We start from the raw sequence: 13,288 nt of genomic DNA, 5'->3' as shown, positions 1-13,288 counted from the left end.
CAGATTTATTTAAAGCCAGAACATTTGCTGTGCAATAAAGCATGCTCATGTGAATATATCTTTACGGGAAATAAAGGAAGGATTGCATGTGAGTAGAGTTAAGTCTCGTGCGGCTGATTAAATGATTAAAGCGGCTTCACACACACAGAGTTCATCTTTTATCAGCCAACAGACGGAGAGAGATAAAACCGCCCGGATTCACATGATTCACACCTGCACTGTAATCGCACGCTGTTGTCACGTCTCAATGGAAGCGTTGTTTACGGAACACGGGTGAAATAAACACATAACTCCTCAGGTCAGCCGAGTTGAGCCCACTGGATACCAGTCGGCCTGTCGCTGGGTTACTGTGTGTCTCTGAGGATGTTACATAAGCCCAGCAGCTATCTCTCTGAGAGGGTAGAGAGTCGTAATGGCTGTCGCTGCTGTCGGGGCTGAACCAGAACAAAACCTAATCACAGTGACAAGTCGGAGCACTGAGACCTGGTGCACTCGCACCGTACTCACTCACTCCGCCGGCTCGCTGACCTTCTTCTTCTCTTCTCGGGGGAAAGTTTTAAAAGTACAATGTACTGTGCTAAACTACAGGCTCCGTGGTCTTGTTCTTGCTTTTCTCACCACATAACCAATTTTCTTCTTGTTGCTTGTTCGCGTTCTGTATTTTAAAGTCTCGTCTGCTTTCTCATCCTCCCATTTTCTTGTTTTTCTGTTAAAAGTAGAGAGAGCGAGAGAGTAGCTACATTAGCGTCCTATTTACTGGGGAAAGAGGAAGCGGACTCATCACATTGACACACATACCGGCTCTTTGAAAAACAACACAGCAGAAATGAGGTGTTACTAGTTTCCTGACGGTTGCCCCAGTTTGTTCACTTCTTCTGTTGCAGTTCCTGTCAAACTATTTTCGTTTCTAAATGTAAAAGAGGATGAACTCTAGATGGCTGGAAAATAATCTCAATGCATTCTTTAATAATGCATCATGAACAGTTGCAGTATAGTTTGCAGCTGTGAGAGAAACACTAGAGAGGTAATGTCGCTGGAGTCAGGAGCAGCCGGGCAGCATTCCTCTCTGCTGAAGGAATCTGGGTTCTTGGACAGGAAGTGCCTCTCTGTCTGACTTCCTGCCTTGACATAGTGGATTAAAGGGTTACTGGTGTTCACTATATACCCTCACACACTTAATCCTTATTACAGCTATCACTTATCTCCTGCTGCTTGTTTTCCACCTGCTGCATTTTCTAATTGGCACATAGGTTAACGAGTCTGGAATAACCGTTCAGAGTTGGCGGCTGGTGATCTCTCTTGTCGGGTTCCTGTTAAGCGAGCAGGTGGAATCCAGTCGAGGGCCGGAGGCGGATCGTATGAACTCCCTGGCTCTGTCTGCTTGTCAATAATTCATAAGCAGACTTCGCTGATAATGTGGGCTGACGTCTGTGCGGCTTCTTGTGGGGTCATCGCACAGCAGGGGGATGCCACGAGGTCACGGGTTTAACTACGAACCGCAGTGTAGACTAGTATTACAAACTATTTTTCTTAGGTCTTCATTATTTGTCCCCCAAAATGTCCACAAGACTGCAGGACAACAGCTTGACTCCCTCAGTAAATAGGGTTCCTGAAGGTTCCTTCTCAGGTGTTTTATTTTGAAGGATATCCATATTGTTGTGAAGCTGTATCGTGGCTTTTGAAGCCTGTTCCCGTGTGTGTGTGTGAGACAACAGTGGCAGGTTTCCTCTCAGCCTCCTGCTAATCATTTAACACCTGCCCGTCCATACTGCCCACAATCCACAGAGAGCAGCAGGTTAACCTCTTTACCTGGAGGATTTACTGCCTCTCACTAAGCCACCCGCTCTGTGGATTGTTCCACCGCCTGAGTGGCTGCTGCTTCACTTTCCATTCACATTCAGCGCCCCCTTGTATTTGGTTCCTTGAGTCACATTCCACTTTATGCTTTTGATATTTTTGGGCACTTTAGACGAAGATTATTAGCGTATCAAACATTAGACGTTTTCTAATAAGCTGACAATATAAATCAACCTTTCGTTTGACTTGGGAACTCACGAGAATGAGCAGAGGTCAGATAAACCGTCGTTTTGTGTTGCTTGTTTGTATTCAGTTTTCGGTCCCATCTGCTGATACTTAAATGTATTATTGCGTCTTAAAAGCGCTTCTCTCCTCCTCACTTTGCCCGCACAGCACCGGCCGAGGAGTGTGAGCTCCATTAAGGGGTAGCTTCTCTGTCGGTAGCATTAACGGTGTATTACAGCCCCGTAGAACAAGCGGACAGATGATGGATAGCCCGGGGTTAATGGTGCATGGAGGCCTCTATCCAAAGAGAGAGAGAGAGAGAGAGAGATAGAGAGAGCTGTTTGAACTCGGGCCGTCATGATAACATTGCTCCGGGTTGCCCCGGTGAAAGTGCTGAGAGGTGCAGGTACACCGTAATGTTCTCCCCATCCGAGGGAGTGATAGCCGGTCGACTCGCTGCACCATTCCCCCCGGCCCTCATGTCAGAGAGAGAGAGAGAGAGAGAGAGAGAGAGAGAGAGAGAGAGAGAGAGAGAGAGAGAGAGAGAGAGAGAGAGAGAGGGAGAGGGGGAGGGAGAGGGAGAGAGAGAGGGGGAGGGGGAGAGAGGTGAAGTGAGAGTGTACCCCCCCAACCCCACCTACCCACCCTTCCTAAATGCTGACGGTGCACCCCCCCCTCCCCCCGCTCTTCCTTTCAGCCCTAACTCTTGAGACACTAGCTTGAACGTAGAACTATGGATCTGGTGCTCTATGATGAGATGCTTTTTTTGTTCCCTGTTGTAGCAGCAGCTCGTCCAGGATCGTCTGAGGAGTTTGTTTTGTTGAGCTGTCATTCTGGTTCAGGTTGAGCAGCAGCACCTCGCGCTCCGGTTGCCTCAACCCGGAGTGAAGTTGCTGTTGGCCTCGTCCTCTCCCTCTGACTTTGTGTCGTATTTCGCGCTGCCTCGGCCTTCTCTCGGTCAGTGTGTGTTCATCCTGAATCTATAGCTTTACAGCATTGTTTGTACGAGGACAACAGTGAAAGCTGTCCACATCTTTGTCTGCATGCATCCTATCTTTGTTTTCGAACAATAATACTGACATTTGAATGTGTTCTCAGCTGATTTATTGCAGAATATGGCGCTCCTGAGGCGGAGTTAAAAGCTTTCCAATGGCATCCAAAGGGAGCACTTGTGAACAGCAAGCTGTAGTGCAATAACTTCTAAAAGATCCTCTTCCTCAGTGTGCATTTGTTGCCGGGAGACACAATACAAACCAGCGCTATTATTTCCTGGAAGCGCAGATGATACACGGCGGGGAATTGCCGAACAAACTCTGCAACGTTATCGATGCGCTCTGGCAGCCGCCGTGAAGGAGACGACCGTGATCCTCCCTCACACGCCGAGCAGAGCGATATAATACTGAGCTCACACATCGCTGCTCTTGAAAATGGAAATGGAGATGGCGTCTTGTCACGTTAGAGCCGAAATGGGCTTCATAGACGTATTCATTTTAGGTTTCCACATGACTAGATGATGACCAGACTACGGTTATTCAATCTGGACGTTTTGGGTTCTGCGGCGCGCGATGGACATGAGAACAGAGGCTGCGCTGTATCAAACAGCAGTCTGCTGGAAGTGCAGAAACCCAGTCAAAGCTGCAGCAGAGGACAACAATATAAATAATGGAACCGTGGCCGAATAGATATGTTTCTCTGAGTGCAGCATTACCCAAAGTGAGCCCAAATGACAACCCTGAATCCTTTTTAAATGGGCTTTGTGCAGCATTTTAACATGAATAAATAATCACCGCATTAATATTTGAGCGTAATCGGCACAAACAAAAGAGGCCGCCGCTAAAATTTGCAACCCGGCGGCCCCTTTTTTTTGTACGCCGCGTGTGCCGTCAGGTTGGATTAGGCACTAAGTCGGCGGGATCGATTTACAGAACGAAGGCGACGCAAAGTGGCACAAACTCGGCAAGGAAGTGCTTCCTGCTTTTTCTATATATATGAGAACTGTTGTCGCTGTAAAGTAAATTCCCTCTGAAGTTTCAAAAGGCCTTAAAGATTCACACACGGTTCAATTCAGCGTCTTTATAAATAGCCGAGGCCAGCGCTGGTGGGAGGAGTGGAGTAGAAGCAGGGCTCGCTGGCTTTCCTCCACGATCTGTGCATTGCAAAGTGCATTTGTGTGTATTTTAACTGCATTCTGTTCTTTGTCTCATGTTCAATTATTTCCTTCCGGCAGACATTTATAAATAAAATCCTGAAGTTGTCTGCCGCACTTCTTTTAACTCCAGCGGCTGTGAGGATCTCACTTCTAGGAATCCGTCTCCACCGTCATGTGACTGCTCTCACGAGGGCCACATGACGCCACTTGGTTCCCCTTCGTCCCTCTGATTCGTCCTGTGATCTTCAACCCCCCCGCTGAGACGCGATCGTCGCACTCGTGGCCGAGCAGTGGTCCCCGTCGTGATCGCCGCTCTCGTCGACCGTGACAGAAGTCAGTCAGAATCGGAAAAGGAAGGAGAAGGAGGGTCGGTCAGACAGGAGAGAGAAAGAAAGAAAGGACGGTTCAGACAGAGAGATAACAGTCAGTGAGCCCAGAGAGAGAGGGAGGGGGGGGGGGGGGGGGGGGGCTGTTAATCTCGTAGTTGTCAAGGAGATAATGAAGAACAAACTGACCATATAGTAATTTTCTCCTCTCCTGCACCCTCTCACACATTGAGGTGACATGGAAGGGCAGCAGGATTCATGGGGACATGTGACCACGAGACACCAGGGACAGGACGAGGCTGAACTGAGACCCGAGCAGGGCTGAAGGGAAGCAACCTAAAAGCGGCACAGAGCAGAGAACACAGCGGTGTACAATAGGATGTTGTATGATGACGTAACAGTGATTCAACACAACAGGACAATACAAATATGTAGTCAAGTTTCAAACTGTAGACGTGTAGTGAGTAGTGTGAAGTACTCTACTACTCGCTACACGGTCGACACCGCCTTTTGATAGAGTCTTCAGTGTTTGTGTGTGTGTGAAGTGTGCTCATGATTACCGGCAACACAGACAGTGTAATGAGCACCACTAAGCAGCAGTGTCCCCACAGGACAGACATTAGGGAGGACCGACAAGTGCTCCCATTACCGAGGAGGAGAGCGAGAGAGAGACGTTTGGATAAGAAAAACACACAGGAGGAAGATTGAAAATATTAAAAGCATTTTGCTGCTTTTCTCTTGAGCTCCTCGGAGACGAGTCGGCAGCATTGCTTTACAGCAGGAAGTGAGAGCACTATCAGAGGGATGTGAAACACGTGTACACGGCTAGAGCAGCTGCTAATGGGACTGTCACCCTGAGGATAATAGAAATGAACAGAACAGACTCACATAATGAAGGTTGTTACCAGTAATAGGAATGCATTACGGCCTCTTCCCGTAAGTGCTTTTGTGGGTGGATGAGTCAAGTCAGACATCAGGTAAAAACACACATTTTAAATATGAAGGAACAATCTCAGACCTGCAGTAGCCGAGGTGCTTTACGTCTGGACAGAGCCGGGCTAACTGTTTCCTCTTGCTGCCGGTCTTTGTGCTAAGCTAAGCTAACTTTCGCGTTCATATGTTAATGGAAAGACAGTGTAGTATCAATCTAGCTCTCTGCAGCGTCTGTGCATACAGAGCATTGGTTTTCAGTTAAATGATGCTTATCATCCAGAACAAATCTTTTTCTGTAACCACAAAATATTTGATATTTGTACTTCAGGACGCCTGAGAAAGCTGAGTGGTGTTACTCCCCATTCAGTGGCAGAGTTGGAGTTATTTAAAGCGAGCCGAGTGTCCACAGATCAATGCAGTCACTTAGTGTGACCCGGGTGCACAAACAGAGAAAGAAAGAGTTTGCTGAAGGGAAGTCTCTTTGTTCCGGACGCATTTAAACTTAAGTTTACGTCACCACTTTTATTGCGTTGCTTGTATTCATTTTCACAAGGACATCCACAGATAGTAAACGCTGTGTTTGTTGGTTTGATTAGTCCTTAACGCTGGGGAGATGGAGCCTGAGTCACATGTTTGTGAGTGGAGCTCAATCATTGGCGTTTAGCTGAATAATGAGAGTCAAGGAGCAAAGATGAAAATGTCCCGTCCACCTCAGCTTTATAATGGGCTACAACACGGGAGCTCACTGACTTCCTACAGCACGGAACGCTTCCAAGTTGTTACTTTCACCACATTTATTTCATGTGACCTGAATGCAGCACTAGGTGAAGTCATGGGGGACCATGTGACCGACTGTCAGCAGCCCTCCCCCCCTCCCCTCCCTCCCTCTCACATGTGCTCAGCAGCAGACACAATAAAGCGAGTATGAACAGTGTCTAAGTTGATTCCCCCTCGACATCCGAAGAATGGCCGCGCTTATCCGCAGGAAATCCACAACAACGGTCTTCTATGCAGCTCTGAGGAGCCTATTAGCCCGTCTGCCTCCCGCCTCATCATCGAGGTGCAATAACCGCTTACAGCAGCTTACAACAAGCAATGCCGGAGCTCTGAGTGGAGCGGTGTATTGATGCTGCTATGGAGGCAAATGAAATAGCTCGAGTATTTGCAATCGTGTGTGATTCGGGTCATCGAAGTGGTAAAAGTTGAAGTCGTGCGGTAAAGTAGTTCCCTACTGAGATCTGCTGTGTGAAAAGCAGGCTAATGAAGTTCTCTGTATAGCTGACAGAGGGTCAGAAGGTCTCTCATCTCCCAGTTTCAATAGTTTGCCAAAGAGGGGAGCAGTGATTCAGCAGGAAGGGCGGGTCCTGTGGGAGTGGTGTGTGTGTGTGTGTGTGTGTAGGTGAGATGAAACCACAGAGTTTTCAGACATGGATCTGTAGACGAGATTAAACCTGAAGAAAGCGCGTCATCGCACCGGGAAACTAATAAACACAAAGTCTACAGGAAGTGCTCGTTAATAATAGATGATGTTATTTACGCTGTTTATTACCCAGAACCGGCACACACTCGCACGGCGGTCTGCTGACCCACATAGCTAATGGAAGCAGGTGGGTTTCAATGTTAGATGATCTCCAGAGAGTCAGATATATTCAAATCTTCAGTGTGGAGCCACGTTGATTTGGAGTAGATCCGTACCAAGCAGGTCACTGCACTGGTTCATTTCATCCAAAGAGTCACACGGTCCCTCCCACACCCTAAAGGTTGAACTGAATGTACAGTGAATGTAGGCTGAGTAAACATATCGGTAGGAAAAGGAGGAGCAGTAAGTCGAAGCGTTGATGTGATTTCAGTCGCGGTAAAATGAGGAAGAGGAGGAGCTGTAGTGGTTGTAATAGAAACAGAAGTATTACTAACTGTAGCAGCGGTTGCAGTAGTCCTTGGTTTTGTTGTACTTGCCCTTCTTTTAACTGTCTTCTCTTCAGATATGTGGGCTTGTGAGGACATGCAGGTGTAGCGTTATGATAATATCAGCTCTCACACACACACACACACACACGATACCACCTGTACAAATGCTCACTCCTGAAGTCTCACTGGCTCTGATTAACACCTGCAGTGCTCTCATGTGATCAGTGTGTGTGGGTTACAACACAGTGAGGACTCGATGGGTCAGATCCCTAAATCCTCCAGAGACGCTGATTGTTTTTTTTTATTTTTTATTTATTTATTTTAAATTAGAGAGATAATCCAGACCAGACTGACAGCATCACTGTCATCAGTGTGCAAATTCATGAAAAGATAATGAGGCTCCAACAGTGGAAAAAAAGGAAAATGTTAATCATAGTTTTTCTTTTTTCAACTTCCCATCAATTTTACATTCAGGCTGAATTAAAAAACAAAGGAATCACAGATCTCTGATTGCTCCTCTGTGGGCAGCTTTTATCAGCCTTTTGTCCTGGAACACTCGGCATTAAACACTCTGCCGGCGGCGTGAACGCACCGTCCTGGTGAAAGGTTGCTGGGTGGCGCTTGAAGGTGGACGATGAGGGTTTATCATGATCTCATTTGGGTCTGGCCTGCTGGCCGGTGTGAGGCTGAGCGACAGGGTGACAGATGGGGAGCACAGCTGGTATTTTAATCTGTGACTCAGGTAACGCTCACACAGTCTCACACACAGATATCGGGACGTTTATCCCGATATACACGATACGTCCTCCGCATCAGCTCTCTGCAGTGTGTACCGCTGCAGTTAATCATCTTCCCCCGGGATCATCAGCTCACAAGATCGCCCCGTGCATACGGATAGTACGCGTCGGCTGCTATTTTCGACCTGCCCTAGTGCCGTTTTTAAACTGTGAGTCCACTGGGAGCAGCCGTGGAGAAAGTGGTGACTTCTGGAAATGCTCTGCTGTTCTACGTACTGAGAATAAACAGGGGGACTGCCACAATCTCCACACCCCTGCATTTATTCATCCCTTTCACCCTTTTAGCCCAAACGTAATCTCAAGAGCAGTAGTCAACAGGCACACACACACACACACACACACTATATGTCTGTATTTAATGCCTAATGATTTAGTGAAGGGGACAGGATTTCTCTTATCTCCGCTGCTCAGTGGCAGCAGAGGGATAACACACGCTCCCGCAGCGTGTGTCCATGTATTCTAATCATGTTTGCACATGCAACCCTGATATATGACACAGTATTTACATGTGAAAGTGTGTGTGTGTGTGTGTGTGTGTGTCTGTATCGCAGAGAGCAGGTTGTCGTCCGTGGCTTTTGTCAAGACTTATTTGCAGCGCCGCCTATTGCAGCGGGAGATAAAACACTTTGGTCATCAGTCGAACAACAGCTCAGCCTTTAAAGCTGCAGGCAAACAATAGCTGTGTGTGTGTGTGTGTGTGTGTGTTTGTGTGTGTGTTGCAGTGATTCCTCCTTCCTGCTGGCAGTTTTCTGTAAATGTTATCTTTACTTGCCAGGCATCGTACAGCAATAACTACGGTTCTTGCAGAGACTGAACTATTTTGATAGTTTCAAATGACAGATTTCCCCCAAACATTGTTTCACATATCTTCTGATGTATGTGTGTTATGGTTTATATGGTCAATCTGGGAGTCACGTGTAATAACGGGGTTTTATTGGATGCATCTGTGTTCGCCCGGCTGTGGAAACAAATGTCCGGCCTGAGCACAAACATAGAACTGAGCCTCATCGAATAGAAAAGGGAAAGTTTAGAGGATGTCTCCAAAGTTTTCTGTGCGTCTTTGATCAGGACGGCATCTCTGAGTCTCTGGTGGGTCGGGTGGCAGTTTGGGGGGGTGGGCAGCTGCTTGTTTCAGGAAGTGTGTGTGTGTGTGTGTGTGAGTGGGTGAGTCCAGCTCTTCCTGTTTACAAAACGCTCCTCTGTTCCTGATCGCAGTGGAGCTTTAGTTTCTGGCTCTGTAATGCTGTGTTCAGGTCCTGTGGGACTAATCAGCGTTGTTTTTAAAGCACCAAATTATTTGACACATTTTAAGTAAAACATTTTTCGACATAGGAGTCAGTTCAAAATATGTAACTCATTTTAAAATAGCATTCAAAGTGTTAGTTTCACTTCTTTAAAACACCACGAGTCCTCTGTCCACCTGCTTGTACATTCAGGCTTGACATGTATGCCAAGTCAGTAAAGACATACAGAAAACACACACACACACCACACAGTCCACAAGAAAAACGAGTCTGCTGGTCTAAATATGTCCTGTGGACCAGTGACTACAGAGGTAACATTCATTGTTCTTACCTGCTCTCATACATGTTTGATGTTGCAGGGTGCATTTGCCTGTGTGTGTGTGTGTGTGTGTGAGATCCAGGAAAGGCTCCCTGTGCTTTCTACTAATGTGGCTTCAAGGAAAATGGATGTGGGTGCAGAGTGGGACAGACAGAAACAAAGCCGGCGAGCTCTCTCCATCCCTCTCTCCCGACCACAAATGTTTCCCTTCCAACTATAAATACGCCCCCTGAAACCGGCCGCGTCCTGTAACACGAAACGCCGCCAAAAGTGATTATCAAGCTCCAGAATAGCCCAAAGTCTCCCGTTACATCCAGGCGGCTGAAAGGCCCGGGCAGTTTTATTTTATAAGCCGTGCTTTTATTTTGTGAAGATGCTGTTTAATTTGATTAGCAGCAGAGAGGCTTTCATATAAAAAAAGCTTGAATCCGGATGAAAGCTACACGTAATCGATAGGAGAGAGGTTGTCTGCTTAGAGGCCATCCAGGTTGTGGTGAGAGACGGAGGAGGGAAGAGGTGAGAAAACCAATAAAGCTGCATTACGGATCAAAATGGAAGAGATGAGCGTAAGAGATTCAGTCAGTGATCAACACACGCATGTCACATTGGATTATAGCTCACAAACTGTACTGGACTAAACTTGGCAACTTGGCTTCTATTAACTAACAAGCTCCCAACAATTAGCAGCATCTCCATAATGTACGGTATATCCACCGTACATTGATCTCGTGTGTTCCTGTATGTTTACGGGAAGTGTGTAAGAAACGTGTTGAGCGAAGCAGCCGCAGCCGGCAGGTGGGAGAGAAGAGGAGGAACAATAACACTGTGTGGGCCACACAGTTGGCAGGCTCTCCATGCTAACTGATATCCCTCTCCTCAGTCAGTTAGTAAGAACCCTCTCTGATGGGATGTTGGTTCAGTGCATCAACACTCTAACAACACTCTAAAGAAGAGGGCAGTGAAGACAGGGAAGTACGGATGATGCGCTGTATGCATTTCTATCCGTATGTCATTTCCTCTTTATTCCATAAATAGTTGGAGGTCACAGGCTATGAATAGCTCTCCATCTTAAACAAGGTAATCTTAGAGCAGTGAGTTAACCTGTTACTGTGTGTGTGTGTGTGTGTGTGTGTGTGTGTGTGTGTGTGTGTGTGTGTGTGTGTGTGTGTGTGTGTGTGAAGGGCAGACAGAGAGAGTGTGTAGAAACTGGGCCATGCAGCCCCCTTGACACTCAATCTCATTCACCAGCCACAGATTACTGTCACCTCTCATTAGCCCGTGTGTGTGTGTGTAGACAGACTATTTAGGGATGAATTAAACGTCTTTCGCCAGGTTCATTAGTTGCGATTGGCGGCTGCCGTTGGACATTTGTAGAAAATGTTTCATGGCCGAGAGAGAGAGAGAGAGAGAGAGAGAGAGAGAGAGAGAGAGAGAGAGGATTAGGTGTGTTTGGAGTTCAGCCCCTCATTCTGGTCACTGCAGTTCAAAATGACCCGGTGCTTAAAGATGGCCGCCCTCTGGACGGGGCTCCATCTGTCTTGAAGTCATTTCTCGTCCACAGACAATTGAGGAACATCCCCAGGTTTCATGCGCCGCATGGAGATGGTGCTAGTGTGTGATTCCAGGACAAGTTCAGTCCTGCCTGCAAATACTTGAAGCTCAAATAGCTCACTTGCATGTTTCACGTTTAACTGGAGTATGAGAATACCACCCCAGCCTCTCCAGTCTAACGTCTATTAGTTCTTGTTTAAATAATCCGTCATATTGTGGAGATACTTCAGCGAAATGAGAGCGAAAAACAAAGAGGCGTCAAACGACGAAACGCTTTCAGGTGTCTCACTCAGTCCGTGTGTGTGTGAGCGTGTGCGCGTGTGTGTGTGTGTGTGTGTGTGTGTGTGTGTGTGTGTGTAATCTGCATTCCAGTCTGAGTCACATGCAGGTCAGTGTATCCGTGGCAACAAAAGCTCTCATTCACGGAGGAGAAGTTACTCATTCATTCTGGCTCTCTGTAAACGTCTGCTTCAGTGTGTCACGCAGCATTCTGTTATCAGCGTGCAGGAGTGTATTGATTGCACAGGACCGTCGCACATTTATTCATCTCCCATGAAGAAATAGTTGAATGTAAGAGTCACCCACTGACCCAAACTGAATAACCCCCCCCCCCCCCCCCCCCCCCCACCCACCCACCCACCCACCTCTCTCTGCAGTGTGTTGGTGAGGAGAACTGGGTGGACAGCAGGACGATTTACATCGGACACAAGGAGCCTCCTCCAGGAGCCGAGGCCTTCATACAGCAGAGATTCCCCGACAACAGAATCGTCTCCTCCAAGGTCAGCGAGAGCACAAAAAAAAAGATCAAAACACACCGGAGTAGCAAAGCTTATAGTGTGAGGGAGGTGTTCTTGGTAATAGGGCACGGTTATTGGAAAGAGCGGATGTTGTATTTTTAAAGAGGTCTTCGTGGCTCTATATATATATAGATGGATGTTTGTTCTGTGGTACTGGGTTATATGTAAAGTCTACTCATGGTCAAATCAATTCAACTAGCATCTTATCCTCTTAATTTATTCTGACCCCCTTTATTGGCATTTGATTCCTGCAAGCAGGAAGCCACATCTTGTCTTCATGTTGCACCATCCTGAGTGTGTTTGGACGTTCTTGTTGCCACTAAATTTGAGCTGCAGAGCTTCTGATACCACATTTGTGTTGTCTCATGTCTTCCAGTACACATTTTGGAACTTCGTCCCGAAGAATATGTTCGAGCAGTTCAGGAGAGTCGCCAACTTCTACTTTCTCATCATATTTCTGGTCCAGGTGAACGCTTTTGTTCTTTCTTTGCTTTTACATTAATCTCAGACATTTCAAATGTATCTTCCCGCTGCTTTTTTGTTTTTACTGAGTCCCCCTTTATAAAGCTGTCTGTCATTCTGATGTGTTCTTATTCTAAATGTCTGTGCGTGTCCCTCCAGCTGATCATCGACACTCCCACCAGTCCCATCACCAGCGGGCTGCCGCTCTTCTTTGTCATCACCGTCACCGCCATCAAACAGGTGAGACCCGGGCCGCTTTGATTGACACAATTCCACCACAGCAGCCTTTACGTCCCGCCCCTCTGTGTCTCTCTCCGCCAGGGCTACGAGGACTGGTTGAGACACAAAGCGGACAACTCCGTCAACCAGTGTCCCGTCCACGTGGTGCAGCACGGGAAAGTAGTCCGCAAACAAAGCCGCAAGCTCAGGGTACGTGTGTGCCACGGGATAAACCACTCTCACTCCATCTCGAGCTTTGGTGCATTTGTTTTATTGGCTCATGCCGAGGGATTTAAGAGCAATTCAGACTTAAATCAGAAATAAGACGCCTCTCCTCTGTCTGCGTCCCAGGTTGGAGATGTCGTCTCGATGAAAGAAAATGAGACTTTCCCCTGCGACCTCATCCTTCTCTCTTCCTCTCGAGATGACGGGACCTGCTTTGTTACTACAGCCAGTCTGGACGGAGAGAGCAGCCACAAGGTGTGTACGTTCATCCAACGTGAATCTTACTTCCCTCGAGTTAAGGCGGACGGTTTTCATTGCAACGGTCTCCGTTCTCTC

At 47.3% G+C, this 13,288-nt stretch overlaps 1 protein-coding gene across 2 annotated transcripts in view; it reads left to right on the top strand.

The window, feature by feature from the left end:
- The window catches only part of atp11a (ATPase phospholipid transporting 11A), a 29,438-nt gene that overhangs the window by 1,136 nt on the left and 15,014 nt on the right, over window positions 1–13,288 (top strand). For both annotated transcript variants that reach the window (XM_079185363.1, XM_079185362.1), the window contains exons 2-6: window positions 11,906–12,028; window positions 12,423–12,512; window positions 12,668–12,748; window positions 12,830–12,937; window positions 13,079–13,207. In XM_079185363.1, coding sequence (XP_079041489.1) covers window positions 11,906–12,028; window positions 12,423–12,512; window positions 12,668–12,748; window positions 12,830–12,937; window positions 13,079–13,207 — 531 coding nt within the window. The remainder of the gene's footprint in view (window positions 1–11,905; window positions 12,029–12,422; window positions 12,513–12,667; window positions 12,749–12,829; window positions 12,938–13,078; window positions 13,208–13,288) is intronic.

This window comes from Pholis gunnellus (genome assembly GCF_910591455.1).
Source record: "Pholis gunnellus genome assembly, chromosome: 24".
NCBI lineage: Eukaryota > Metazoa > Chordata > Actinopteri > Perciformes > Pholidae > Pholis > Pholis gunnellus.
The sequence above is the reverse complement of the archived record's forward strand: the minus strand, read 5'-3'. Positions and strand labels throughout refer to the sequence as shown.